Genomic DNA, 26,026 nt, shown 5'->3' with positions numbered 1-26,026 from the left:
ATATGCATATCCCACGCGTAATATTTTTTTCCTGGCTGTTGTGTAACCTTTAGACAGTGCTTCAATGGGGGTCACAGTCACCCTTGTTCCAGACTGCTCTAGTGAGATCGTCCCATATGGGGTGATACTGAAGTCCTTTCCAGTACTTCTGCGTTTCAAGATATGAAAATGAAATATGTACTTAGCAAGTATTAGTAAATGAGAAAACATGTGTCATTCACCATGTTTATTTCACCACATTATCGTTTTCTCGTTGGACACCGGGACAAAGTATCGTCCCAGGCAGCACAATGTACTGAAAGTCGAGTGCAATAGGGGTGGACGGTATGTGTCTTATCAATGTTCTTTAGTTTCACGAGTATGTTCAAGGCCTTCCACCTACCCGTCCACCCCTATTGCACTCGACTTTCAGTACACTGTGCTGCCTGGGGTGGTGCCATTCTGAGCCTTGAACGGACCTTGAGTCATACTTCAGTGCACTTATCATAAAAGAAAAAAAGGAAAGCAAAAAGGGGGAAAAAAAAAAGAAGAGAGAGCACAAATAAAATCATATTAGACGCAAAAGAAAACAGGAAACAAAGCGAAACTGCTTTGTCGAACAGTTTGTGCAAAAAATTTATTTGTTTGCCAAATTTGAGATGGATCACGCAGGTGCAAATGAGTTAATGTGCAGTTCGCACAACACGCCAAGTGAAATATATAACATTAAGAAAGAGAACATGGGAAAATTACACAACCAAAAACAGACCGCCTTTCATACAAAGGCCTCACGTGTTGCTTGAGAATTATAAAGGGCAAGTGAAGGGAACACCGGGATTGGCAACTTAAAACGACAGAGCACTGGTACACACTGCGTCAGGGCTTGAAGAAAATGACCAGCCCACCACCGCTCTCTTTGTTGAAGCAATGTTATTCATACAGCAAGTAAATTCAGGACTTCCCACACACAGATCAATAATGACACACCAAGTGGCAGACCCTGGGTAATGACTAAAACTCTAAAGGCTTCTGAAACAGCTACAACGTTTCCATATTTATATTTTTTCAGTGAACCAATCTACAGAGAAACCAAATGGCAAGCAGAAAAAATTGCTCTGCTTGGTCACTGAGCTAGCAAGAGCGTTGTGGAAACATGAAGTGGATGTCATTTTTTCTTTTCTGAGTGATCTAGCATTTAGCAGCAGCATAGATTTGCAAAACAGGGTTCTGTTGAGGAAGGGCTGGGGAGTATCACTCGTTTTGCTTCCACCAGCAATTTGTGAGAGTCCAAACAAAAAAAAAATCCAAATTACCCTCAATTTCCAACAGCTGAATGGGTAGATCTATGTACTTGCAGCAAATTGTTTTTGTGGAATATCTTTTCTACCATAAGATTTTTAGGCAGGATTTTTTGCGTGACGGTGAATCCAGTTATTGCTTTCTCTCCATGTTTAAGCCTAGCCGTACCAAAACGGGTCCAAAGGCATTATGTGGAACAATACATATCTGGTAGTACTGCCCTAGAAATGCATGTATTTGAATTACAGGGGCATTTGTAATTCCTATAAGGTCTAGGGGGATTTACTTGTTCAACAACAACAACAAAAAAAGTTGCTGGGGAACAGCAACGTTTTCTGCCCTTATACCAATTATTAGGGCATACAACAAGGAGAAGCAATACAGAAGTGTAGCCGTCGACATATACCACATGCTCTCACACACTTCACTTTGTGCTAAGATGTGACTACAAAAACAAACATTGCTTCTGCAAATCACACTGGTTGAATGCCCTTGGCAACCTCACATTTATGCGCCTTTGCATGTCATCTAAGTGAGAGGCTAAGGCTTCTGAAGGGACATTTCCATCTAGTACTGAATGTGGTTAGGTGCCCTCGCCTTCTACTGAGTCCTTGCACCCATATTCCATGTGCACACGGATAGGAATTTGAGTTAAACCTAGGACATACACTGTACGATCAAACCGCTATCCGATGTTCAAAACTGACATTGTTATTTACAGCATGTGATAATATATTTACAGTGTGACATTTGCACATATATACTAAAAGAAAATATCAATCCATATTGATGACAGCAAGTGGAGGCCACTGGAAGAACTAAATGTCTTTGACGGTAAATTGAACAACATGGAAAACAGCAATTTTTGTGGTCTTTCTCACTTCTAATGTAAGCAAACAAACAAAAAAAGGATGGTCATCTTACTACATATCCACGTTATAGACTAAACTTTCTTCAGACAATGCAAAAAGGATTTTATAGAGGGAAGGAGAGGAATTAATTTGCAAACAACAGGGACAGCCTATAAAAGTGAGTTTTTCCGTATTAGTGCTGGTGCGATTCCGACGTGCTGGCACGTCTCAAACAGACCCGATTCTTCGTCTCCGCAAACTCCGTAAACAAGGTCTGATAAGCTCAGATCCCCGTTTGTAACCCAAGTGCGAGAAATCAGCTTGTAAAAATTCTGCTGACAATCGGGATAGACAGTTACAAACATGGGGCAACACAAGACCATCCACACACAAATACACTTCACAAGACTCACAGATACAATGCACACGTACAAGTTCTCTTGTTGGCAGTAAAAATATATTACATTTCTCTGGATTTTTAAAACTCAAGGCTAAACGGTACAACAGTGCTGCACCTTGACACTGAATCTATTACCTACCTAAGGCAAGAGAAAAAAGAGCCAGCAGGACACGTAACTGAAAATGACAAGAAGCAAAGCACCTTACAGCATAAACATGCGCTAAAGACTATTGGCAGTCCGTGACCCTGGTGGGTGCCACACGTAGACAGTCTTTTTCTTGTAGCTAGATTGCTAATAAAAATACCATTTGGAGCCTGAAAATGAATTGAGAGAAGAGTGATCACAAGGCATATCACTCAAAACACTTTAGGCAGATGCCCCTTACCGCTTTATTTCTCAGAGGAAGACCAAGTCTGCTAGGTTCCCCTTGGGCTGGGTCATTGAGTCGGGAAAAAATTCTACGATGGTGTCAAACAGGTGTGTGCGGAGTTGGAACTTGAAGTCCACGTCAGCACCGTCTACAGGGAGACCAATCATAAATGAAATTGAGGAGTGCTCTTGACTGTGGACTTGAGGCAGCGTATGCCAAAGGGGGTCTGGTCATTAGGCGGAGCCTAAAAAAGAGGCTTGACCTGTCAAACAAACTGAGCGTTTTTCATCGGTTGCTGTTTCATATGCGGGCCGCCACGACACCAAAATTTTCCCGAAAATGGCAGCGCAGCTTGGAACGGCGAAGCGAGGGTTTCATGACAAAATGTTTTCACAAATTACTTCAATTTTATACAGTAAGTATATATTCTGCTGCAATTACCTTGCAAATCACTTTTAAATTACGGTCCGTCGTCGATGTCTACGTGAAAAGAATATGTTTCGTCGTCCTTGTTAGGCCTAGTAAAGACAGTGATCACAGACAAATCGCAAGAAGAACGCAATGGATGGCCAAAAATATGCATTTTATGAGACTTTTATTCATATACACACCTTAGCACGTTCTTGATTCAATCTTGTTATATCTTATAGGTAAAATGTGCATAATAGCGGCAGTCTGTTCCAACAATCACTTCTGCCAGCAAGCACTTCTACTGTTCTGCGTCTTCCCAACATGCCCCTCTCCATCCAGATGATGCCGATAAAAGTGGACGCAAAATCCATTATGTTGGCAGGTCGTCGGGGGATATCCTATTCAATCTAATCCAATCCAGTTTCCCGAAAACGTCAGCACCCGGTGAATACAGGTGATATATAGCTTGGATATAGCCTGTGATTAATAGCGAACTGTATTTTGGCTCGTGATTGGCCAGAGAGCTCAAAAAGTGGGTGGAGCTCCAGCTATAGGCAGGTCCCATTAATGGCCAGGCTTTGGCATACATGACTCTGATGACCACGGAACACTCATGCTATCGAAAGTGCCACAGGTAAAGATTAGGGATGCACAATTTCTGGAAAATTTGAACTGCTAGAAACAAACTGCCTTTCTTCATGTTTTTTCCGAACAATTGGGAAAAAAATTTGTCTCTCTTGTACGACTTACACTTATTAGCGAACATTTATATTACAAAACAGATAATTTTATTTATTGTCCACACAGATATGATAATGAGTTTAGTCAGTGAAACCATTAGTGAAAGGCTTGACCAGAACTAGCAAACAGAAAGTTATGTGGAGATAAAAATTCCCAGTAGTTTTGACATGGTTAGAAAGCAGAACAGCTTTATCAGATTTTCTTCTCAAGCATAACTCAAAATAAATAAATAAATAAGAATACTGGAGATAAACTAACTTTCATTGTCAGTAAAATTAAAATTAATTACCACTAAAATTAATAACAGTATGAGCATTCACCAGATAAACTAAAAGTTGTACAGCTTCCCTTTGGTTAGCTGAGACAGGCATATGTTTTGTTGATAATTTGGCCTCATTTATGCATTATATTTTGCAGAACACTATAGATTTTATTTTCGAGACTGGAAATTCCAGGCAATTTTTCCGCGATCAATGTGGAACAGTGAAAAGAAACTGTTTTTCATTTTCATTTCCTGTTATTTTTTATTCTATATTTTAGTTTTTTTTCCAGAACCTTTCTCGTTCCCTCCCCCCGGAGGCCCTGCATCTCTACTCAAGTATAGGTGTAGCACATGTTGTACAATAGCTTATAGAGCTTACTATTTGGGTTAAAAAAAAAAGTTGCTAAGTACAGTACAACATTTTCCTTGGCATAGCAACCTACTAGCAATATAAATGATGCTCAACTAAGTACTGAGGCAGGAAAAACACTGAAATACCTCCCAGTGATGTAACTGCCATGGTGTCATCTTTATTAGCTTCAGGGTGCTGGAAAAGACTAGATGCTTGAAGCTGAAACTACAAGCACAGAGAAAATTAACCTCAAGAGACAATACTCAGCAACGGATATTCATGATAATTTACTCGCATAATTAACACACTTTTTCATAATCATCATTCTACACATTTTCATAGGAGCTGTTGCTGTCTTCTGCTACGGTAGTCGTACGTCCGCTTCTGCGCGTTCCAAATTCAAATTTCTCTTGTCCAATCATAATGTAGATCTCGCGGGCCGATGGGTAGCGCCCCTAGCGGATCGTGTGGACGGGCTCCTCATAGGGGTTGCCGATTATGACATGGTCGCTATAATCTAGTAGGTCGCGGTCGGCATACCAGGGAACTGATGATGCCACGAACAAAGAGAACCACACACATGTACATGTTAAAATTGCAAATATACTGACACAACACTTCACTGACAGGCTTGTTTGCTTCGGCGGCAGCTAATGTGGCCCGACTGCCTCTGCTGGAAGTGTGTGACGAGAGCGCTCGCTTGCGCAATGGCGGTCGTCACCGTGCCGCTAAAGCTGCGTTGAATATGCCGGGAAGAAAGTGCAAACGCTTGGGTGGCAATGCAGGGGTGCGTCATTCACATGTACTTGTATTTTCAGGTTTCATGGTATTCGAAAATTGGAGGGGCAGAAATCTAATTTTGTTCCAGGAGCTATAAAAAACAGGCTGGTGAAGCAGACTTTGAGGTGAAAAAAAAAAGATTCTTATATTTCAGATGCACACGACATCATATCAGACGATGCACGAGATGAACATGAGCAGCTGTGCTGAATGTGCAGTGCTATGCGTTCTCCAGTACCTGTATTGGTAAGGCCCTCGGTTTCCCGCGATTCAGCGATTCCGTGACATTTCGCGGAATTCGCGATTAATCGCGGAATCCTTCGTTTGGCACAGAATTTCACGGAATCCCTTATTTTTGGGGGTGTGCGGATATTCGAGTATTCGAATTCGAATCAAATATTCGAGTCACTCGAAGTATTCGATTCGCGAATCGAATACCCAATATTCAGGTTTCCGGGCATTCGACTATTCGCCAAATACGAACGACACCTCCTGAAAGTGGGCTTCACCTAACGCTTCCCTGCGTGAGGGGAAGCCTGCTTTACGAAATTCTCCATGCTGCAGGACAAACACAGTCAGATTGTAGTTTAGCTTAAGATAACGTTAGCCCAAGTTTATTGTGCATACTTCGCCTCAGCAAGGGGCGGGGTCCCTCCCGTGTGCAGTTTAGTGGTGGCAGTGGGGGATTTTGATTTGATGTCTGGGAGGTTGCCTTCAAAAAGTTAACTCTTAAATAATGCCTACAGCCCAGGAACAAAAAGGCTGTCTTAAAGATGTAACTTCCCCAGGGCATCTATTGTAAACTCCTTCCTATAAAGTTTCTATAAACTCTGTAGAAGCTGAAAGATCTTTCAGCAGATATACAGTGATTAGCAGGCGACAGATCGAATCAGAGGAGAACATAAAATATCACGTATGCAATGCTGAACCACAACAGTGCTTCGAATCTGTAATTTAATAAAATATTTTTTGTTCCCACATTATCCAAGAAAATAAAGTGTTTCCTGTTTCAAGCAGCTGCTGACTGCTCGCCGCAAAAAATCACAAAATTTACAAGTTGGCGCCGCGGAATTTTGAATTTGCTGCAGCAGAAAACCAAGGGCCTTACGTATTGGTGGCTCAATTTGCACTCGGGCAAGTCTGTTTTCAGGGACTTTGGGGTTTGATCCTAAGTCACGGTGACACAAATCGGAGGGTAAAAATGGATTTAACCAGGCTTAACCGTGAAACTAGAGCCCTGCGCGAGCCGTGTTCTCACGCTTAGACCCGGCCTGAGCCCAGCCTTCCTTTGATTTACGTGCCTGCGTACAGCCCAAGCCCGAATAATTTATACACTTTCCGGCCAAGATGTGGCCCGAGTAAATACTAGACTACTGGGCCCAGTGAAGCAGGCTGTAAGAGTTGACCGTGGCTAGCAAAATGTGGGGTGACAGAGGTTGGAGCCCGAGCTAGGACTGGCAATGTACGGTCCTGGCCCGCAGAAAAAAGGCATTACCTGGCCTGGCCCGGCCCTGCCTGCAGGCTGGGCTGGGCTCAGGCTTTCAGGTAAGCCCGAGCTTGTGCTGTGCTCTACCTGAAACACAAGGCTCTATAGTCGTGTTCAACGTAGGAACGACACCTCGGGTAATGAAGGACAACTTTATAACACACTCTTATTACATTTAACTCTGAAAATAACTTTGCCAAACTTTGCCAAACGTTTGAATGATTGTATTTGCCAAATGTTATGTATACTTCTAGCAGTTATATAGAGCCTGAAGCTTTCGGGAAATATCTTTTCCCCCAATTCGGAAGGTAAAAATTGGGGAAATCAACATGTGCTCTATATTCATGCGAACTTGGGTGGAAAAACTTGCAGTACACTAAATTAGGGGAGATATCGGGCTCTATTACTCAGACGAGCTGTACTGGCTTGGTAGAAATGGTGATGTAATTCAATCTGCTGCTAAACAAGCTAGTGCACATTCGTACAGGCGTTTCTATCAGAGCAATTTGCCTGGTAAAAATCGGGTTTCACCCTCAAGAGGCAACCTTCAATTCGGGGTGCAAATTCAGGGAAGAAACGGGTTAAACCCTAACACTTCAGGCTCTATTAATATAGAAAGAAACATAGTTGCCCATAATGCCGTTCTCAGCTTCAACATGGCTGCAGTTATTGATGCGAGCAAATAGGGTGCTTGTATCCCAGAAGTGTTGCTAACAATGGGTGAAGCTGACAAACTACAAGTCTGCAGATCGTTTGGCATACGAGAAAGCGTGTACCTCTCTTTCTTCTTCAGGGTTGCCGTGGTCAACAGTGTCTGCGAGTTCTGTCTGGAGGTACTTGAGTGCCGACAAGGGGTTTTCAAAAGTGATCTCACGGAAGCAGTGTTGCCGAACAAGGTGCTTGCAACGCCTCAACAGGAGTTCCTTGGACGGCCGACAGAGCTGCGTGCAACATTGAGGTTTGATAAGAAACACAAGTGGCACAGGCGGATTCCGATCTTTGGTCTCTTCCATTATTCCCTTCCATTATTTTGATTGTATGTCGTTCTTGTGTCCTGGTTGCATAGCATCCACGAGCAAACACTTTGCAGGGCTAGGCAATGTGCGTAGCCCTTTAAAGGTGCGCTGAAACACCTTGCGAACTGCTGAAATTATATTCTAACTATTGAAGAACAAGGTGGCTGGAGTAAGGCAGATTAAAGCATACAGTTCATCCAAAACCAAAAGGTGAAAGTTGAAATAAATGAAGAAGGATAACGTGCCAATAAAAAATTCAATCACAATTTCATAAGGCAGCACTTCCTTTAAACGCTTTATTGGAAGTTCATCCAGTACAGACATTCCAGGACATTCAGTTGCTTCATACTCAAGAACAGTCAAATACTAAGCCACATTTTCGTGGAAGAAAATTGACGTACGGGCTGCAGCCTACGGTGGGGGAGGCAACCTAACCTCGATTGCTTGTATATGTATATGTAATGCTTTGTTTCATTTGTGTTGCCATTTTTTAATTTGCCATACTTTCATTTACACTGTCATTGGTATGATTGCCACTTAGCAAAAATATCGACAAAGAATACCGCTTTATCTTCTCCTCTTTCTCTCTTGTCCTTGCTGTTTTCTCCTTGTGGCAACATTGTATGAGGACACAGAAAGTATGATTTAACAAAATTAACATTGCGGGTCATCGAAAACTCAGTGCTTCATTCGAATTATAATTGGAACTACGGGGCATTTGTGTTTGAACTAACACAGATCTATACACACTGAGCACGGTTTATAGAAGTTCAAGCCTTAGCCAGGCAGGAGGAACATGACCAGCTCAGGTGGAGGTAGTAATGGGATCACCTACTTACTTGCAAGGACCAGAAGTCATCAAGACGGACTTTGGGACTGTTTGGACGGCCTGGATTGCCACCGAAAAGGTAATGGACCTGCCAGAAGCCACATTGCACACACAAATGAAAGTACAGTAACATCCTAAACTTTGCAATCAAGGTTTCTTGCTTCACACAGTAATTAAGCAAAACCAACCGGCGCACATGGAAGGCTGTCGGCAGAATCACAGTTATCAGCTGTCGCAACCCCACCCTACGCTGAACGGCAGAAAGACAGGACAGTGAGAGGGGATGAGCTATTTGCTGGTGATGATACGGAAAATAAGGGAATGAGCTGAGAATGGGGGGGGATCACATGAGAGGTGTCTGCAGCACCGTCGTAACAATCAGCGCGGGGCGGGAGAATATTCAACAGGTTGCCATCCACAACAACGACGAGACATAGATTGAGAGACTAATAACTAACTGATAATAACTAAATAATAACAAACAAATTAATGCATGACAGTGCAAGAGAAATGAAGTGGAAGCCATAGTCTGCATTGTCCTCGTCCCTGGGACCTCTTCACTGTGAGGGTCGAACAAATTGGAGTCCATCGTATTACACATACCAATTGGCAAACGTCAATTCTGTGAAGTGTCATGTGAAATGTTGCTAGTTACTTCTAGTAATTTTCATAAGAAATTGAGAAATACAGGGGTATGATATAATGTCCTTAAGTGGTTGATAGCATTGCATTATTATGCATAGTACTGTACAAGGGTATTTGTCTGTGTATCATGTTTTCTTCGTGCACTTTATTCTTCTCATGTTACTTGTGTTGTTTGTTTTACATTTCTGCCATTTGTGTATTTCCATCCCCCTAACGCTTTGACTGGCAAAGGGCAGCCAGCATTATGAATGGATAAATAAATAAATGCACCTTTGCTGCTTAACAGAAGACAAACTAGAGGCTGCTGACAGTGACATTACAACAGCCAATCAGTCGGTTATAAATTTCAATTACAAATACTTCACTGCAACTTTATCAAACTATCTTGCATAGGGACCCTGATGGCAGCACAAAATTAGATCTGATCACCCATAGACTGAACTGAAGAAATAGAGACAAAAGAGCAAACACAAGCTCACTTTTACCCCACCAAAATAGTTGCGATTACCTATGCTATTAATGTGTTAGCTTAAAAGATGTGTCTGCAAACCCACTCAAGAGCGTGCTTTATACGTGTGAATGTCCTTTTGGTATTGTCCTCATACGGAAGGTGCTGCTGGAACGCCTCCATGAGACAGGAAGTACGCTAACATTTTTCACACTCTTTCCTCACCCAATGAGAACACAACAATCTGTTTCTCCTCTGTTGTTGAAGTGAAAGGTTGACATTTAAGACACTGAACGTACCTTCCGCACGTGGTCATAAACGAGCTGATGAGCAAATCTTGGGCATGGCTCCTGGTTGCTCTCCTTAGTGGACGCCTGCTGGCCATAGTCACTGTGGTAAATGCAGGACCTAAAAGCATCCAAATGCAAGGAATGACACCTTGAGAATGTCTGGCTTATATTACCATCAACTTGCATTGTGGACATTGGTACATCAGGTACAATGGAGTGCTGCTGTTTGACCCATGCATAGATACAGTATATAGAGTAGCCGACTGATGTTTCGGACGGCGATTATTCGGACTCGCTCGATACTTCAGACCAGTGATTTCTCCAGAAATTCACTGCTGGGGGAGGGGGGGGGGGGGGGGAGAGCTTTTAAGGGAGGTTATGCTTGGTGAAGGTCCCACTTAAGGAATTTTTCTAAGCCACGGAAAAGAATCGTGGCACAATGATGACATCTCTGCACAGCTTTCCAGTTTTATTTGTACATGTTATTACGTTAGAACACAGTTACTTTAGAATACAGATTCATTATGAACGGCACTTCAATATTAAGATGCATAATCACACGACTGACAAAGAAAAAAAGACTAGCATTTTGTCTCACGAAGCTCAATGAATACCTAGCACACAGATTGGACAAATGCACGGTATGATCGTCTGCATGACTGTGGTCCTACAGCCCAAGTTTGACAGTACAGGATGTAATTTGCTGCGCCGGACTCTCTACCAGAACGTGTTGGTGGCCGAGCTGGGTGGGGTGACCTGAGAAATTTCAGGGGGGGGGGGGGCGTTGCAAAAATGCAGGGGGGGGGGGTGTAGAGAAATCCCTGCTTCAGACTCCCACAGGGAACGGTGACCTTTGCCTAGGATTAATACATCTTGCGACTGTTTTTCTGGTGACATCGAAGCCTGAAGGCCCAGGACCAAACTGCTTGTGGAGAAGCACCAACAGTACTATTTTCGGCACTGCGGTGACAACTTCCAAACTGCCATTTTGAATTGTGTACTTGCATTGGATTGGTCATTAGAATCGCGGGAGAGACTACCCTAAAACTTGCAAACCGTACCTCTAGGTGGCACCACGGCAGCGGCGTCAGCAGTTTCGGGAGTGTGGGTACAGAGTTTCTGTTCGTGCACGCTATCACTGTTCATCAGCTTTTGACGCTATGGGCACATTTGTTCGGTAAATTGTTTTTTGTTTTATTCCGCGTTAGCAGCGCGAAGCAACTGTGGCCGTGAGCGGTGTACAACGTGGACAGATGGAGAGAAGACAGCGGGAAGGAGTGGGGGATAGAGGGCTAGTACGCATCCTGGGTTCAGGGGGTACCGTGCAGACATTCGTCTGGAAAGTCTTCGAAAAACCCAGGGAAAACCTCAGACAGCACAGTCGATGGTAGGATTCGCACCCACCATCTCCCAGTCTTCAGCATGACCGTGAGTATCACCTACGAGCTGAACACCTTAACCCACTCGGCCATGCTTCTGCTCGGAAAATTGTGCAGTCGGAAAGTGAGCCAGGCTCTGCAGACGATTGCCCTGACAATCCACAACTATCCACAACAGTCGACCGCGGGCATTGGTGAATGCGTTGTCGCTATTGCCAAATATGTGCGACGGCCCCAGACGCTCACGCAAATGCAAGCAGATGTCATGGTACGCACCCACCAGATGTTGAGGGGCATAATTACAGACTCCTTAGGTGCAGCTGTGGTGCAATAATGTTGAATTTAGCGATCGTCAGATTTTTTAGACTGCTGCATTATTCACACTTTTTGCCGGTCACCGTCAAGTCCGGGAAATCAGTCAGCTACTGCACTCTACTGTCCTCGGTGAGTGCTAAACACTGCTGAATATACTGAGTTTAGTATAGAGCTGTGTGAATAGCAAAATTTCCATTGCGAATAGTTTACGAATATTTCACTTGCACTGGGAATCGAATCCGAATACTTTCTTCAAACAGCAAATCGAATTCGAATAATCAGAAAAGGTCCAATTCGTCACACCTCATGGTGAAATATTCTGTGGTGTCGTGCTCATTCGATGATGTTCTGCTTCAAGCATGTGAGCCTTTTCACCCAGCATAACATATCGTGAGAGAAGGGTCCCCTCTGTGGTGTGTATGGTAGACTGCATGGAGGGTTAGTCAATGTGTTCCATATAGCCTGCTTTGTGTGCATCTCCTCAGTTCCATGTTTACATTGTGAATTTCCTGTACTTATTTCCTGTACTTTTTAGAAACTGCACATATTTCCATCTGTTACTGAACATAACTCTGAAAGTTGGGAGTACATTTACTGGGATATGCAGCGCCCGGAGTACAGTACAGTGGTGACCATGAAGTCACAGAAGTTGTAGACTTTAGTGACAGAATATTGTGAACAGTGTAAAGTGGTCTTCACCCAACAGTACATTGTCATGAGGAGAAGCCGACTTGCCAAATGGAGCCGCACAAAAAAAAAAAAACTATGGCAGTAATGTAAAGTGGGCTTCACCTAACTCTTGGTTGTAATGAGGCGAAGCCCACTTGCGGAATGGCGAAAGCCACTACCTCGCTTCAGCACCATTCCAAAAATTTGAACACTGAAATAAGTTGCAAACAGCACCAGGTATTCGTTTCATATTTGAAATTTCGAATATTTGCACAGCTCTAATTTAGTAACAAGTACTAAGTGCAGAACTCACCATTTGTTCTGGTTGATATCATAGATCCAGAAGGAATTCTTCACATTGTCCTCTCGTTTCTCTTTGTCTTTGTTTGATCCCGAGAGAACGTGAATCTCATTTAACTCTGGATCTATTGTTGCTCTTTGGGTGAATCCAGCTGCTGGCACTGAATAGACCAGAAAAAAAAAAAAAAACCTTCACAGGTTGCAACGTAACAGACATTTGTTTTAGCAGATACACAGCAACACCTCGTTTTAATGAACCATGGCCCAGAAGAAGAACAGTCTACATTTGAAACAGTCTACATTTGGCAGCTCTCGTCCAGAGTCTCTTTCTTTAACATGACTCCTGATGTAAGGCTGTGCAGCACAAAATTTCTCACATACCTTCAACTTTCTGCCCGTCACAGAGAATGTTGACCTGATCCAGGTCCACATTGTATGTGAAGAAATCAGTGAGATACTCCTTCGACCTCTGCCCAGCAAATATGTACAACAGGCGAGACTTCTGAAAGGGATGGAAAACAGACATACGAAGTTACCAAATAGGTTTCAAGGGTGCATCAAGGTAGCAGTAAGCAAAGCAGGTCAACCATAATGTTCTAGTATCTGCCTGCGTACACGGTTCCAACATGCCCGCGACATGCTCATGCCAGTGATGCTAGTTGAAAATAAAGTACAAACGAAGCTCTCGGACTACTTCAACAGAAAGCAAACATGGTATAAGTAGGGCCTGACTTTTTAGGGTTAAACCCGTATCCGCCCGATATTTACCCCCCGAACGAAAACTGTAAAATTCGGGTTTAAACCGAATCTACCCGAAAACATCCGGGTCGCGTGGCACACTCATAAGCGTGCATTAAAATAAAGTTTGATAACATTGCTAAACATTAGTTCCATGTCAAGACGAATTTTTATTAAACAAAAAAAAAATCACCCGAATACACCCGAATTCCAGACGACAGAATATGCCATAACGGGATTTGACCCGAATACACCCGAATTTTCAAATGAAAAATATCACCCGATATTTACCCCCCCGAATTTGGCCAAAAATAAAACCCGAAAAAGTCAGGCCCTAGGTATAAGTGTCTACTCATGTCTAGAAGTAAGTTTCTGCACGCTAGGTGGCCATTTTCGATGTTTCAAAATTTCAGTTCAACGAAGTAAATCGCAGATTTTACCGACTTCATTATATCGATTTTTAAGCGCCTTTCACACTAACCTCGTGGAACAGCATGGAGTGACCTATCCTTGCTCGAACTTCCTGTGGACCTGCTGCTGTGGAGTCGTCACGCAACTTGTGCCACGTGTTGGTTGGCACATGGTATGCGAAAAGACCGCTGAAGGAAGTTTCCAGAGCTCTATCCTCAACGTTCTGAGAGCTGCAAAGGAGTTACTCAATGTCAGTGACATGAAATACAAAGACTCGCAGTATGTTTAGAGCCTGGTGTTAAACCAGGTAAATCCAGCTTCAACCTGTGGCAGGTGCATCTCTCCAGATAAATTTCCCCTTACACGTGATTCGGTCAAAAATTCAAAATTCGTCAGCATTATAAACATGTTGAAGAGCCAAAAATCAGCTTCACGCTGATGCAACCTTTCCCTTGATCTGTAGCCCGCATCTGTTTGATACTGTACTATTCACATGCACTACTTAAAGTCGTCGTGAAGAACCGGTTACAGTCGCCGACCGATTTTTTCGGACATGCTCGATTATTTGGACTCGTTCGCGGAACGGCCGCGGGTCCCATACGGTTGATGTATAAGAACATCTAAAAATTTCTAGGGTGTGTAGCCCCGTCGCTCGATATTTCAGACTGTGTTTGCCCAACCAGCGAATTTCTCCGTTGGGGTGACGGAAAATATTGGTATCATCCGAAATTTGCATCAAAAGGAATCAACATGCTAAAATATTGAGGAAAAAAAAAAAAAAGACAACGACTGTTCATTTTCCATTCCTCTGAGTAGAAGAGGTCTGCCGTAACCCTTTGGCATCTTCGTTTTTGGCCAACGGCTTCATTCAAAAGGCCCAATAGCGAGTCGCACAACAGCGCTGTAAAGCTAGCTTCACCTACAGCACGCATGCATTAGGTAAAGCCGCCTTGCGGAGTTGATGATGGCTCTGTCAGTGTACAGCGACGAAATGTTGCTTCGGGAAATAGAAGAAGCTGAATCAGGCAGAGCTGGAAGTGCGATAGCAATGCATGACAAATTTTTCCATCCAACTAGTGCTCAGTAAAGTTTATTTTGAAGCGAAATTTGTTTTTCGGACTGCTCGATTATTCGGACTTTTGCGCGATCCCTGCAGTGTCCGAAAAATCGGACGGAGACTCTGCTTACAAAGAGGACCTCGTCAAAGACAATCTGGTGAATCAGAGACCCAAAAATGATCCGTAAGCCTTACCTTGTAAGTACCTTTCCACCAAAAACATAAATGGTGTTCTTTTCTACATCCATGCACATTTGGTGGTCGAAGATGAGCTGCGGGCCACCCATTGCAGCCGTGTCATCCGTTATTAGCGTCCATTTATTTGTCTCAATATCGTACACGTAGAAATCACTCTAGAAGCAAAAGAGGCAAGGCATCCTGCATTAACTTGAAAAAAACTGCATGTGAGTAAACACAGGGCCACATGTTTTATGCTTGGTTCACACAAGTGCGCTTCTTAGTGTGCAGACCTCTGCGCACATATGTGTGCGGCTACAAGCAATTCGCTAGAGCAGGGTTTCCCAAGCTGTGCGTCGTGACACCCCGGTGGGTCGTGACAGCCAGGGGGTGAACAGGGGGTCGGACATACAGGGGGGGGGGGGGGGTTCGCATAACGGCTCGGAAAATTGATAAAGGGGACAGCAAATGATGTCCTCAGACCATCCACTACTTTGCGTCACAGAACAGCTTGTGGTAGCGGACCCGAGCTCAAACAAAGCTAGCTAGCTTTAGTGAATAGGAACAGCCATTCCTGATGGCACGTACTTTTATTTCTTTTTGTGATGATTGCACAGCTGACTCAGTCTGGCCATATAAGCTGTGAAATGAAATTTCTGCACCAAATTTTATTACCGTTCACGCACTGAAATCGAAAAGGTTGTAGCATCGCGAAAAGCTGGGGGAGGAGGTTGCGACGCTATATCTTATATCTTTAATAGGTCACAGGTTCGGTGAAGCTCTGCACTACAGTGTTCACATACATGCAGGCAGCACAAGTTTCAGCCAATATGCATCTTTCATGGCCTGTTTATCCACGAAGCCTTATGGCAGAAAGCTTTGTGTCCATGTTTCAGTGCGACATGACAGAAGCTGCTACCAGTTCGAAGCAAATGTAATGAATGCTGCATTTTTTTTGTGCACTCTATGCGCTCGGTGTTTATAGCGGCCATGTTGGAATTCGTCTCGCACAGAGGAGAAGCGTATCAACACGTACGCATGGAACGCGGCGATTGGTTCTCTTTTTGCGAGTCTGTGCGTGCTTCGGAAAAAGTTCTGCGGCAAAACTCCTTGCTTTCTGTTACGGAAGGGTTCGCACATGTCTGTTGCTACGGTGACCAACGTCCGCCCGTGTCCGCACATAATGAAATGCAGTAGTGTGTGCCATTGCTTTAGGGTTAAACCCAGGAAAACCTAGTTTTACCCAACGATTTGCATCATCATTACTTGGGATGAAACCCCCCCAAAAAATAACTCGGTAGAGTGCCAATTCAGCAGCCAATAAGAGCACTGGAGGGTACTACTGCACATTCAGTTCCCACAGATACCCCATCTTGCGTTCATCTAAAATGCGAGAAGCACTAATTTTTTTGTCTGGTATCCAAAAATCTGCTTGTCCACTTGATACCGCCCGATGTTACAGTTTTACGGCTCCTCAAAATTTAACAGATGGTAGCTTCAAAGCCTTATTTTTTTTTTTATTTGCGGAGCTTTCATATGTGAGCAAAATCACCTGCAAGTGAGTATGTTAAAGTGAAACGTTTTTCTTTCTTGTCCTTTTTGTTTCGAGGAAGAGACATCCCTGAATGCACAACTGAAGTTCTAGGTCCAGCAACCATGTGGCTTTCTCACAAATGAATTTAAAGAAAGTGTCGAAGCTATACAAAGCTGATATCCGCAGACCCTACAGCGAGCGGAGACAGGAGTGCCTTGCGGAGAAACTTGACTCGGCTTTGGCACTGCTGTGCATGGTTACGTCACTGCTCACTGAACAGTACACCCATGATGGGCCGACACACCTTCATGCAAGCTGTATGCAAACCCCAGATAAGGAGGCACCGGGAACACACGTGTAGTAGACAAGAAACAAGAGGAGGTACACAAGAGGAAGGAGGAACGTGGAAGAGAGGTTGGAAGCAGATTTCAATACCACATGGTTAAAAAAAATGGAGCACTTTCATCGGCAAAATTTCTGGTGCGCGAGTTTCCCTAGAGGAAGATGCATTTCCAGTAAAAAACGTTATGAGGTGTCCGGGAAATTTCATAGCCCCTTTAATGCTGCACATTCATTTAAAACAGCCTCAGCTTATGCATGTTCAGTATGAGTACAGATTGTCTGACTGGAAGTGGCATGCACACACAAAAAGTTGTGTAATGCCAACACCTACCTTCAAGCACTCCGTCGTTCTGGCGGCGGAATCCAGGTATCGACCAAGTGTGAAAATTTTTTTACGGTCTTGATCCAGACACATTTTATGGCAGGAACGTGCGCTGGGGCCACCCTGCCGCAACCATTTACAAGATAGTCATTCAATTATCGCTTAGGTAAGTCAAATTGGAAGAAGAGAGGTAAGATCGAGTAATTTAGAACCAACCTCGGCTTCAGTGTCCCTAGACAAGCACGTCCACAACCCTGTAGAAGTTTGGAAGGACCATAGATCTGCAAGATCCTGCATGCCATCCCAGCCACCAAACAGGTACAGGGTTTCTAGACAAAAAAGAACAGACGATGAAGTTCAAAACTGCTCCTTAGAGGGAAGAGAAAGGCTAATGGTAAATGGTACAGGTGTGCAAATAAGTGAGATATAAATTTGAGTTGCATTCTGTTGAATACAGCAACATATGCTACAAAGAAAAACACGTATTGAAAGATATACAGTCAAACTCCTTTATAGCGAACACCTTTTTAACGAAAATACCACTACAACAAATTTTTTGCGGTCCCGCTGGAGCCCTATAGATCAAATAATGGACATCCTTCTTAACGAAAATACCTTTACTGCAAATTTTTTTGCTGTCCCCTGAGTTTCGTTGTAAAGGAGTTTGACTGTACTGCATAGCTACATAGCTTCAGTTTTCATTTCAATATCATTTCACTACCGAATGTAGTTACTGTCAGTTTCATCAGGAATACCCAGCAGCTCCATAATGAGGCGTTCCAATGCTTTAATGACACAGGGGTACAGCTTGGGACAAAAGTTTATGGAACATAGCACTGGCACATTCCTTCATCGGAGCGGCCCCCTGTTCGATATTAGGAAGAGATCGAACAAGAAACGGGTGACCGGCTATTCTGTTAATCTTACAGTATGTGTGTCTGCTCCTTTTGCCTGCTAGGGTGTCGTCCCAACAGCGAAATGCGACACCCCGGGGTTCCGTAAACTTTTGTCCCAAGCTGTACAGTGGACTCTTGAAGACCAAGCGTCAGGTGAAAATTTTCAGGTTTTTATGAAACTTTTACGAATTATCTATGAGGAGCCCTAGATAATAAACGAATAATCGAATGAATCATAAAATAAATAATCCAGGGCTGTGCGAGTACCAAAATTTGGAATGCGAATAATTCGAGAATAATTTAAACTCACTGCGAATATTTTCCGAATAGTTGAAATTCACTGCGAATCAAATACGAACAGTGAGGCTAGGAATTCGAATAATTCCGAGTAGTACAGTGCAAGAGTTCTTCTATACAGCTGTTCTTTATTCATCAAATTGTACAGCTTGCAATAAATGTATTAAAGTAGCAGATATTAAGTACACCTTTGTAAACACTAGTGTTACGCTATGACCTGTAGTGGCTAGAGGTTGTCGTGGAGGAACGTTAGCCGCCTCACATGTTCAGGAAGCAAATAAGCTGGACGTGGTGTGGCCACACTTCCAGCTACTGAAAAGGCCCTTTCACTTGAGGCTGATGTGGCAGGGATGCCAAGGTACTTTCGTGCCAATTTTGCTACAGAAGGAAATCTGTGCTGACCAACTTCTTCCCACCACTTGCATGGATCAGTGCTCCTGCTTACTGTCCCTTCAGACATATATGAGGTAACATCTCATAATGGGTCTAAGTGGTGCAGACGTGCTTGGGTCATGGAATCGAGAGCTGACCACATAGAAGAAGCTGCCGCACTAGTTGCTCCCTCTTTCTCTAACTCAGTGTCCACACTCACATCTATGTTCTCCGTGCCACTGATGCTAACCTCTTCTAGCACTGCTGACTTTACCCACTCCTCTCGAGCACTATCACCACGAAAAATTATAGCCTTGAAACTCGGGTCGCAAAACATGGCAACACAGGCAGCTTTGTCCATGTTATAGTCTGGAAAAGGAATTTTCAGATTTTTGTCCATGTTGGCAGCAAACAAGCAGCCATCTGCCCAGTCATGTCGCAATTACAGTTCTTCAGTGACTGCATGATACAGTATAGTAGTGGCACTTGGCACGACAATGTTGGAAAGTTTTCCCCCTGCACTTGAACTGTGGCTTCTGCTAGGGGTTTCAGAACTTTAACATAATCTGCAGTAAGGCGCCACTCATTTCCAGTTAAGCAATCGACTACGCAGTCATTCTTTGCAATGTCCACTGTCACTGCTTCTCGCAGTTCCAAAAGCCGGTCAAGCATCAAGTATTCACTGCTCCACCTCGTTTCGATGCCTTGTATAAGATGGAGCGGTGTACTTCCCGTTTCTTTCCGATAACTATCTAGGCGTTCTTGGCCATGTGGGCTGTGCCTGTAGTGTCCAACAATGGCGCGCGCTTTTCGCAGCAAAGTTACGAGTGTCGGCGTCTGACTTTTCACACTGTCAATTGCCAACTGCAGAGAGTGAGCAAAGCACGCTCTTTTCAGTCCACGGTATCCCGCGAGCAGCCGCTCTGAAGTTTCTAGCATTGTCAGTCACAATAAAAATGGGGAACTCATCCAGCGGTATCTTCCAGCCATCTACAGTGTCTCGGAGGGTGGACGCTATTTGAACTGCCGTGTGCCGTCCGGAAAATCTAACTGTATCCAGGTTGTATCTCCTAACTTTGAAGTCCTCGCCAACAAAGTGACACGTGAGGCTGATGTAACAGTCGTTGCTGCATGACGTCCACATATCGGAAGTGAATGACATCGCCTCCAACCCACGTTGCAAAGCAATTTCCAGTTCCCTTTGTACCATACTTCTTGTGTCACGGTACAATGTGGGCACAAGGGACCTCGAAAGCGTTGTCCTCGAAGGAGGGTTGTAGTCGGGCAATGCTTCGGCTAACAGCTCTTTAAAGCCGCGGTCTTTGACGAGGCTGCACGGCTGAAAGTCTAAAGCAACCATTCGTACGATTTTCAAGTCTAGAGCTTCTTTCCGTACACGTGGCAGAACTCCTTTTCTCACGAAATGGTCAAGTTCCCGCTGTCCTTTCTTCGATTCATTCAACTTTCAGAACTCCCTGTAGAGAGCCACGTGCCGCTTCAGGTGGTTGACGAGGTTGGTCGTGGTTCCAGTAGGGGTCTTGATGCGTGCAGAACAGTTGTTGCATATTGCGGCGGTGACAGACTCTCACCTAAAGTACTCCCACACGGCGCTTCTATTTGCTCTATAGTGTGCCTCATTGTCGTCGCCAACTTGTGCTGCGTCGACATCCATCGTTCACCTCGTTCCATGCGCACACACTCTTGGGTAGAGCCGGAGGAGAAGAGGAAACTCCCTCGCACGTGAGTACTTGCCGGCAGGCGCACAGGTCCGACTTAGGTTGGATTAGCTCTGCTCGGCTCGACACCTGACCCCAATGGCCGCGTGTTATGTTTCTTGCACATTTCTCGGATTCTTGATTTTTGCATTGTTCTTTTTCTTTTTTGCATGCTGGTATTCCAAAAATATTCGAAAACTTTCGAGTAATGCATTTTATATGCGAATAACAACCGAATAGCACCAACTACTCGGTTTATACAGTAAATCTCGGTTATAACAGCCCCACTTATAACGAATCTTCGGTTATAACGAATGCCTCACGAACGACCGTTAAAATTTGTAGTCTATGGAAATTGCCCCCGCCTATTATGAACGAATTGCCGGGGAGCCTTCGGTTACTGCGACCGAAAGAGCTCCCTCGACCACTGGAGAAGGCGAGCGTGCGACGTCAGACACCCGCGGATTTGTCAGGCGCCGCTTGCACGTGATCTCGCTTTGCAGCCAATGCGCTGTCACCATCAGCGCGCGCTGCACGTGCACCCGTCTGGCCGATGATTAAGGCGTCATGGATGCGGGTGAAGCGGGAAACTTTGCGAAACTGCTTCAGAAAAGCTGGATTTGTTCATCAGGCACTGGCTACAGACGCCGATCGTGAAGTGGACTTTGGTGTGCGTGATACCGACACAGAACTTTGGGACAGAGCAACGGCTGCGAATCTGACTGACGGCTGTCAGTCTTTCGAGGAGTTCGCGACAGCAGATGACGACGCACAGGCCGTCGCGGACTTCAGTGATTCGGACATCATTGCCGACGTGCGCCCGCCGCCAAATGAACTTTCCGATGACGATGATGATGACACAGTGTCTTCCCCTCCTTACATTTGAACTACAGCGGAGGCACTCAAGTACGTTGCTTCGCTCCGCGATTTTGTGTACGCGAAGGCGCTCGCCGCGGCCCACCTGGACCACCTTGATGACTTAGAAAACGCCGTGATCACCGCAACTGTGTATAAACAGGCGCCATTAACGATGTATTTTCAATGAACGGCATACATGACTCATGTTTCTTACACTGCTGGCCTTTTGGATCAAATTTTTTGTCCATTCCATTTATAACGAACTTCGGATATAATGAACGGGTTGCGCGCGACCGTCGAGTTCGTTATAACCGAGATTTACTGTATTCAAAAATTCGCACAGCCCTGAAATAATCTAGTAAGCAAACTTGATGGTGCCTGCAACACAGCTGCTTCTGGATAATTTCTCAGTAAGGTTTACGAGGCTACACTAGGCCCAAGCTTCTAGCTTGAACCACGGAGAGTAGTGTGATATCTCAGCTAATCACAGCTGAAAAAGAAATCACATAGGATGCAGATGGCTCAACTAAGATGAAATATTGTTCAGTGTATTGACCTCAGACATACTTTTCTGCCACTCAATGAGATGAAAATTACAGTTTAAGGTATCTTTATTTTGCAAGTGATCACAAAAGTAATATGAGGTGTAATTGCAGTAGTCTTCTGCGACCTGCACCAAAAATCTAGCCTCAGTAAATACTAGAAATCACAGAAATATACCACTCAAGACGTATTTCACAAAATTCCAGCAAGTCTTCACGGTTCTATATGTTTTTAAAAATGTATCGGGGACTGCATAGAAGGAATTCCATCCTAGGGGCATCCGAGGAATCTCGCTTGTCTGTGTTTTACTTGCTGGTTTTAACCCCTTAATTAACATGTACCAACAGGCCCAGCATTAGACTGTATCCCATAGAAGCTGAAGGGTGCCATATTGCATTTACAGCTTGGTGGTGCCACTCACCTGTCTGGATATCGATGCACATCTGATGCCCACCACGCATGCCAGGACGGTTTTTGCCATCGGCTGCATAAAAAAAAATAGAAAGGTTAATTGTGCAAGTTCCACACTTGGGCACCTCTCTGGTCACCAAGATTGTTCCTGGGTGTAAACACAAATAGAGAAGAGCTACAAAAACTCAGTTTATATAGTGTTGTGACATCTTTATCCTTGTGCAAAAATTCACACACAAACTCTTCACATCAATACAAGCATCCAAGTCCAAATGCACATGTTCCACTTTTGTACAAGTTGCCCCAGTTGATAGTGTAGCAAACAGATGCGGTATAATGGAACCATTAACATGGAATATGCCCGTGGAACAGCAAGGGAAAAGGAACTCACGCTTATCCACGGAGAGGATTAGTGTCCACTTTGGCTTGTATTCTTCGTTTTTCAGGTACTGGTTAAAAACTCCCTCTGGTGAGAGAAACAGAAATTTGCTCAAAATCTGTTTGCAAATAGTTCACACTAATATAATATAGCAGCACTTCAGTCTCTAGTCTGTGAGCATGTCTTTAGATTCTATGAAAGAAACGTCGTACACTGAAATAATGTGCAATAATGTTACTTTGTAGCAATGCTGCTTGTTTTTTCATAGAATCAAACATTATTTATTGACAATAAATTTACATAATTTTATTCCTGTCAGATATAATTGATTCGCTTATGTGCTCCCTATCTCATACCATTGGCAGCAGCCTCGAGAAGCTGTTCACAGGCAACAAAGTCTCCCTGCTGAACCTAGAAAATGCAGCATGTCGTAAATAAAATACAACTGACCTACAAGCATTGATCAATGTTCAATAAAAATATTTTGAACATCACTAATCACACAGTGTTACCATTAGCTCATGCAGCCTCGTCAACAGAGCATCTTCCAGCTGCACTTTGGTTCGCTTCTGAAGCGACTCAAATGCCTCCGAGTAATTATGCTGGCGGAAATGCTTCAGGCACAAGCGTATTGCCTCTTTCTCCCTGAACTGTAAAAGGTGATAAGCCTTCACTGAACTGTAAAATGGGATAAGCCTCAACTGAACTATAAAAGGGGATAAGCTTTCATTGAACTGCAAAAGGGGATAAAAGCATTGCAACGTTCCAATTACTAGAGCATAGTATGCCTGTGTTTTGTTATGTAGGGTGCCCTATGGGACCAGTGTAAGTTATTTAAAATTTTGTATATACAGCACATAAAAAGGAAAAGCCAAGAATTTTATCGATTGTCACTGTGGACACATGAGAGGAGAGTTGTACTTTAGTGTAAATTTGGGTTCTCTGTGATTTTTGCAGGTTTTCCCTGATGTGACGATGACAGAAATTGGGAGTAAAAAACGTTTTTACAGGGTTTATCCCTCAAAACAGAAAACTCTATGTGCACTGCATTCAGTGCCACCTATAAGACATAACAAACATGACAAATGAAAAACATGGTTTTTACACACACACCTTCAATGTTTGTCATGTGTTCTGTGGCTCTTGAGTGAAAAAATCTCATCCAGTGAAAATAGAATATTCCACCAAAATCATAAACAGACTTCGCTTTGAGGGCTTCCTCAGTGCATGGTTTGCCTAAGCGTGGTAACCTTTACAAATCAAAACAACCACTCACAGCACTGAACCATTTGGCAGACGACATCACCAAGTCCTTATCCTCATCACCTCTTAATTCAACATGCCAAATGCTGAAGTTAAAACTTGGCCCCCATGACTGAATAGGTACTGAAAAATAAAAAGCAAAAATAAAGCATGCAGGAGTACAAAAGTTTTATTTCAATCTATCAGAGCTACCCTTACCAATTTTGATGTATCGACAAGGAAATGCATTTCCGTTAATGGTGTGCTTTAGAGTAAATGTTTCGGTTAGGTGATCATTCTTGAGCCCGCTGAAATATTAAAATGTGTCGCAAGTGATCTTGTGGTAAATAATGTTGTACTATTTGGGTGAGAAAGCATTCCTTTGTCAAAAAAAGAAAATTGAGAATGTCTCGCAATCTTACCTGTCCAGAAGTTCTAACATGTGTTCATCTGAGAGGCCCCCAAATATCTTGAACTTTTTCATGTTACATACGTGTGTCTTCTCATATTTGCCAAACGTGATAGTTTCCACTATCGCAGGTCTCTCAAGTTTCAGTGTCAAGTACTGAAAGCAGACGAAACATCGACAATCAGACGAAAATATTGCCTGCGATATTTTTTTCAAAGTTTCGTTTTTGTTTAAACTTACTTGAGGAGGGTAATTCGAATCGGACGACCATCTTGAAAACTGATCTTTCGGCTTATCAACTAAAATATTTCTGCAAAAATAAAGCAATGAAATAGGAATGAAAATAGAACTAGGAACGGTTCCAGTCATTGAAAATCTGGGCGTCCTTCCAGCTATATTTTAGGGCCTCATGACCACGCATTATTTGTCGTACACGAACAAAACAACAGTTTCTTTTCACAGAGTTAGTGACTGCACACATTTGAGAAGCAGCAGAAGTGGCACCGCGTCAGCGTATAACGTATTCGAAAATGAAAGTTCGTGAAAGTATCTAGGTTACGCTTCCGTGTGTAATTGTGTCAAGCACGCTGCACCATTTTTTTCGAAAAATCATTCCTATCTAGCAGGCATTACACAAGGAAGCGACCTGTATCAATGAAATGGACGTAAATATTTGGGGTGATACCCAAAACAGCGTGATGTATGCCGATCAATACTACGAGGTACGCTACAGAACAAGACAATAGCAACGGCACGCGTCGTTAATTAGAGGTGACACTAACCGAACTTTTGCTGGCTACATCGGCAATGTCTCGCTGTAAACTTTAAAAATGCATACGTACTCTGGCAAATAAGAACCCGCGTAACTGGAGCATTTATGAATGGTGTACTTTAACTTTTTGGGTCCCTCCGTCGCCATCTTAGATGTAAAAGTAAACAAGAGGTCCCGCATTGAATATATAGGTAGGAATAATTTATGCACGTCCTACATTCAATGCACCCAACTAATATCCAATAATTCGTCATGTAGAAAACATTACACACTTTACGCGAGTCAAGTTAAAACAATCGAGAGTGAAGTTTCGCTGCAGGCAGGGAAAGTGAAACCGAAACTCGAAGCAGACGATTTTTCTCGTTTGGGGACGAATTTTGGTTTTATGACCATCGGTGTGTTCGCTTGAAAGCTAGATTGGGGAAGCTAAATTGAATTGAATTTATTTGGAACGCAGCAAAGAGGTCACATGCTTATAAAATCGAAAAGTTAATAGGAATTGACGAGCCTTTCGCACTCTGATGCAAGAACTCGACGCGGAGGTGTGTTCAGAGGTCGTATCTCGCTAACTACAACCACTACAACACGTAGAAAAATTATTATCGCTTTACCATTACTCGAGCGTGCAGTACAATGACGGCTCCTCTCCTCCTTCATTCTGAAGGCACCGTGACGAACGGGTTCCTATATTCCCAGCGTTCTGCTGTGGCGTTAGTAAAATTGAACTC

At 43.6% G+C, this 26,026-nt stretch overlaps 1 protein-coding gene across 1 annotated transcript; it reads right to left on the bottom strand.

Moving 5' to 3' along the window:
* Positions 1 to 597: 597 nt before the first annotated feature.
* LOC135388321 (muskelin-like) lies at positions 598 to 25,457 on the bottom strand. The gene is made up of 21 exons (XM_064617802.1): positions 25,369 to 25,457; positions 24,767 to 24,836; positions 24,540 to 24,682; positions 24,337 to 24,425; positions 24,152 to 24,261; positions 23,388 to 23,525; positions 23,232 to 23,286; positions 22,888 to 22,962; positions 22,507 to 22,569; positions 17,621 to 17,733; positions 17,414 to 17,527; positions 15,225 to 15,382; positions 14,043 to 14,202; positions 13,205 to 13,325; positions 12,837 to 12,984; positions 10,170 to 10,278; positions 8,788 to 8,865; positions 7,709 to 7,873; positions 4,813 to 4,891; positions 2,916 to 3,048; positions 598 to 2,844 (listed from the first exon to the last, which is right to left on the bottom strand). Exons 1-20 carry the CDS (start codon positions 25,443 to 25,445, stop codon positions 2,927 to 2,929), a joined length of 2,187 nt encoding a protein of 728 aa, XP_064473872.1. The 5' UTR covers positions 25,446 to 25,457; the 3' UTR covers positions 598 to 2,844; positions 2,916 to 2,926.
* Between the last annotated feature and the right edge of the window lie 569 nt (positions 25,458 to 26,026).

Source organism: Ornithodoros turicata, chromosome 3 (genome assembly GCF_037126465.1).
Source record: "Ornithodoros turicata isolate Travis chromosome 3, ASM3712646v1, whole genome shotgun sequence".
Taxonomy (NCBI): Eukaryota; Metazoa; Arthropoda; class Arachnida; order Ixodida; family Argasidae; genus Ornithodoros; species Ornithodoros turicata.
This window is presented reverse-complemented; position numbering and strand designations above follow the sequence as displayed.

What these genes read in the sequence shown, in the direction of transcription:
- LOC135388321 (XM_064617802.1), bottom strand. Translation starts at nt 25,445, where the DNA reads ATGGCGACGGAGGGACCCAAAAAGTTAAAGTACACCATTCATAAATGC. An exon ending in GTGCATCGATATCCAGACAG is followed by an intron (nt 17,734 to 22,506) that starts GTGAGTGGCACC and finishes TTTTTTGTCTAG; the next exon opens with AAACCCTGTACCTGTTTGGT. An exon ending in GGCAGTTACATCACTGGGAG is followed by an intron (nt 3,049 to 4,812) that starts GTATTTCAGTGT and finishes GTCTCCCTGTAG; the next exon opens with ACGGTGCTGACGTGGACTTC.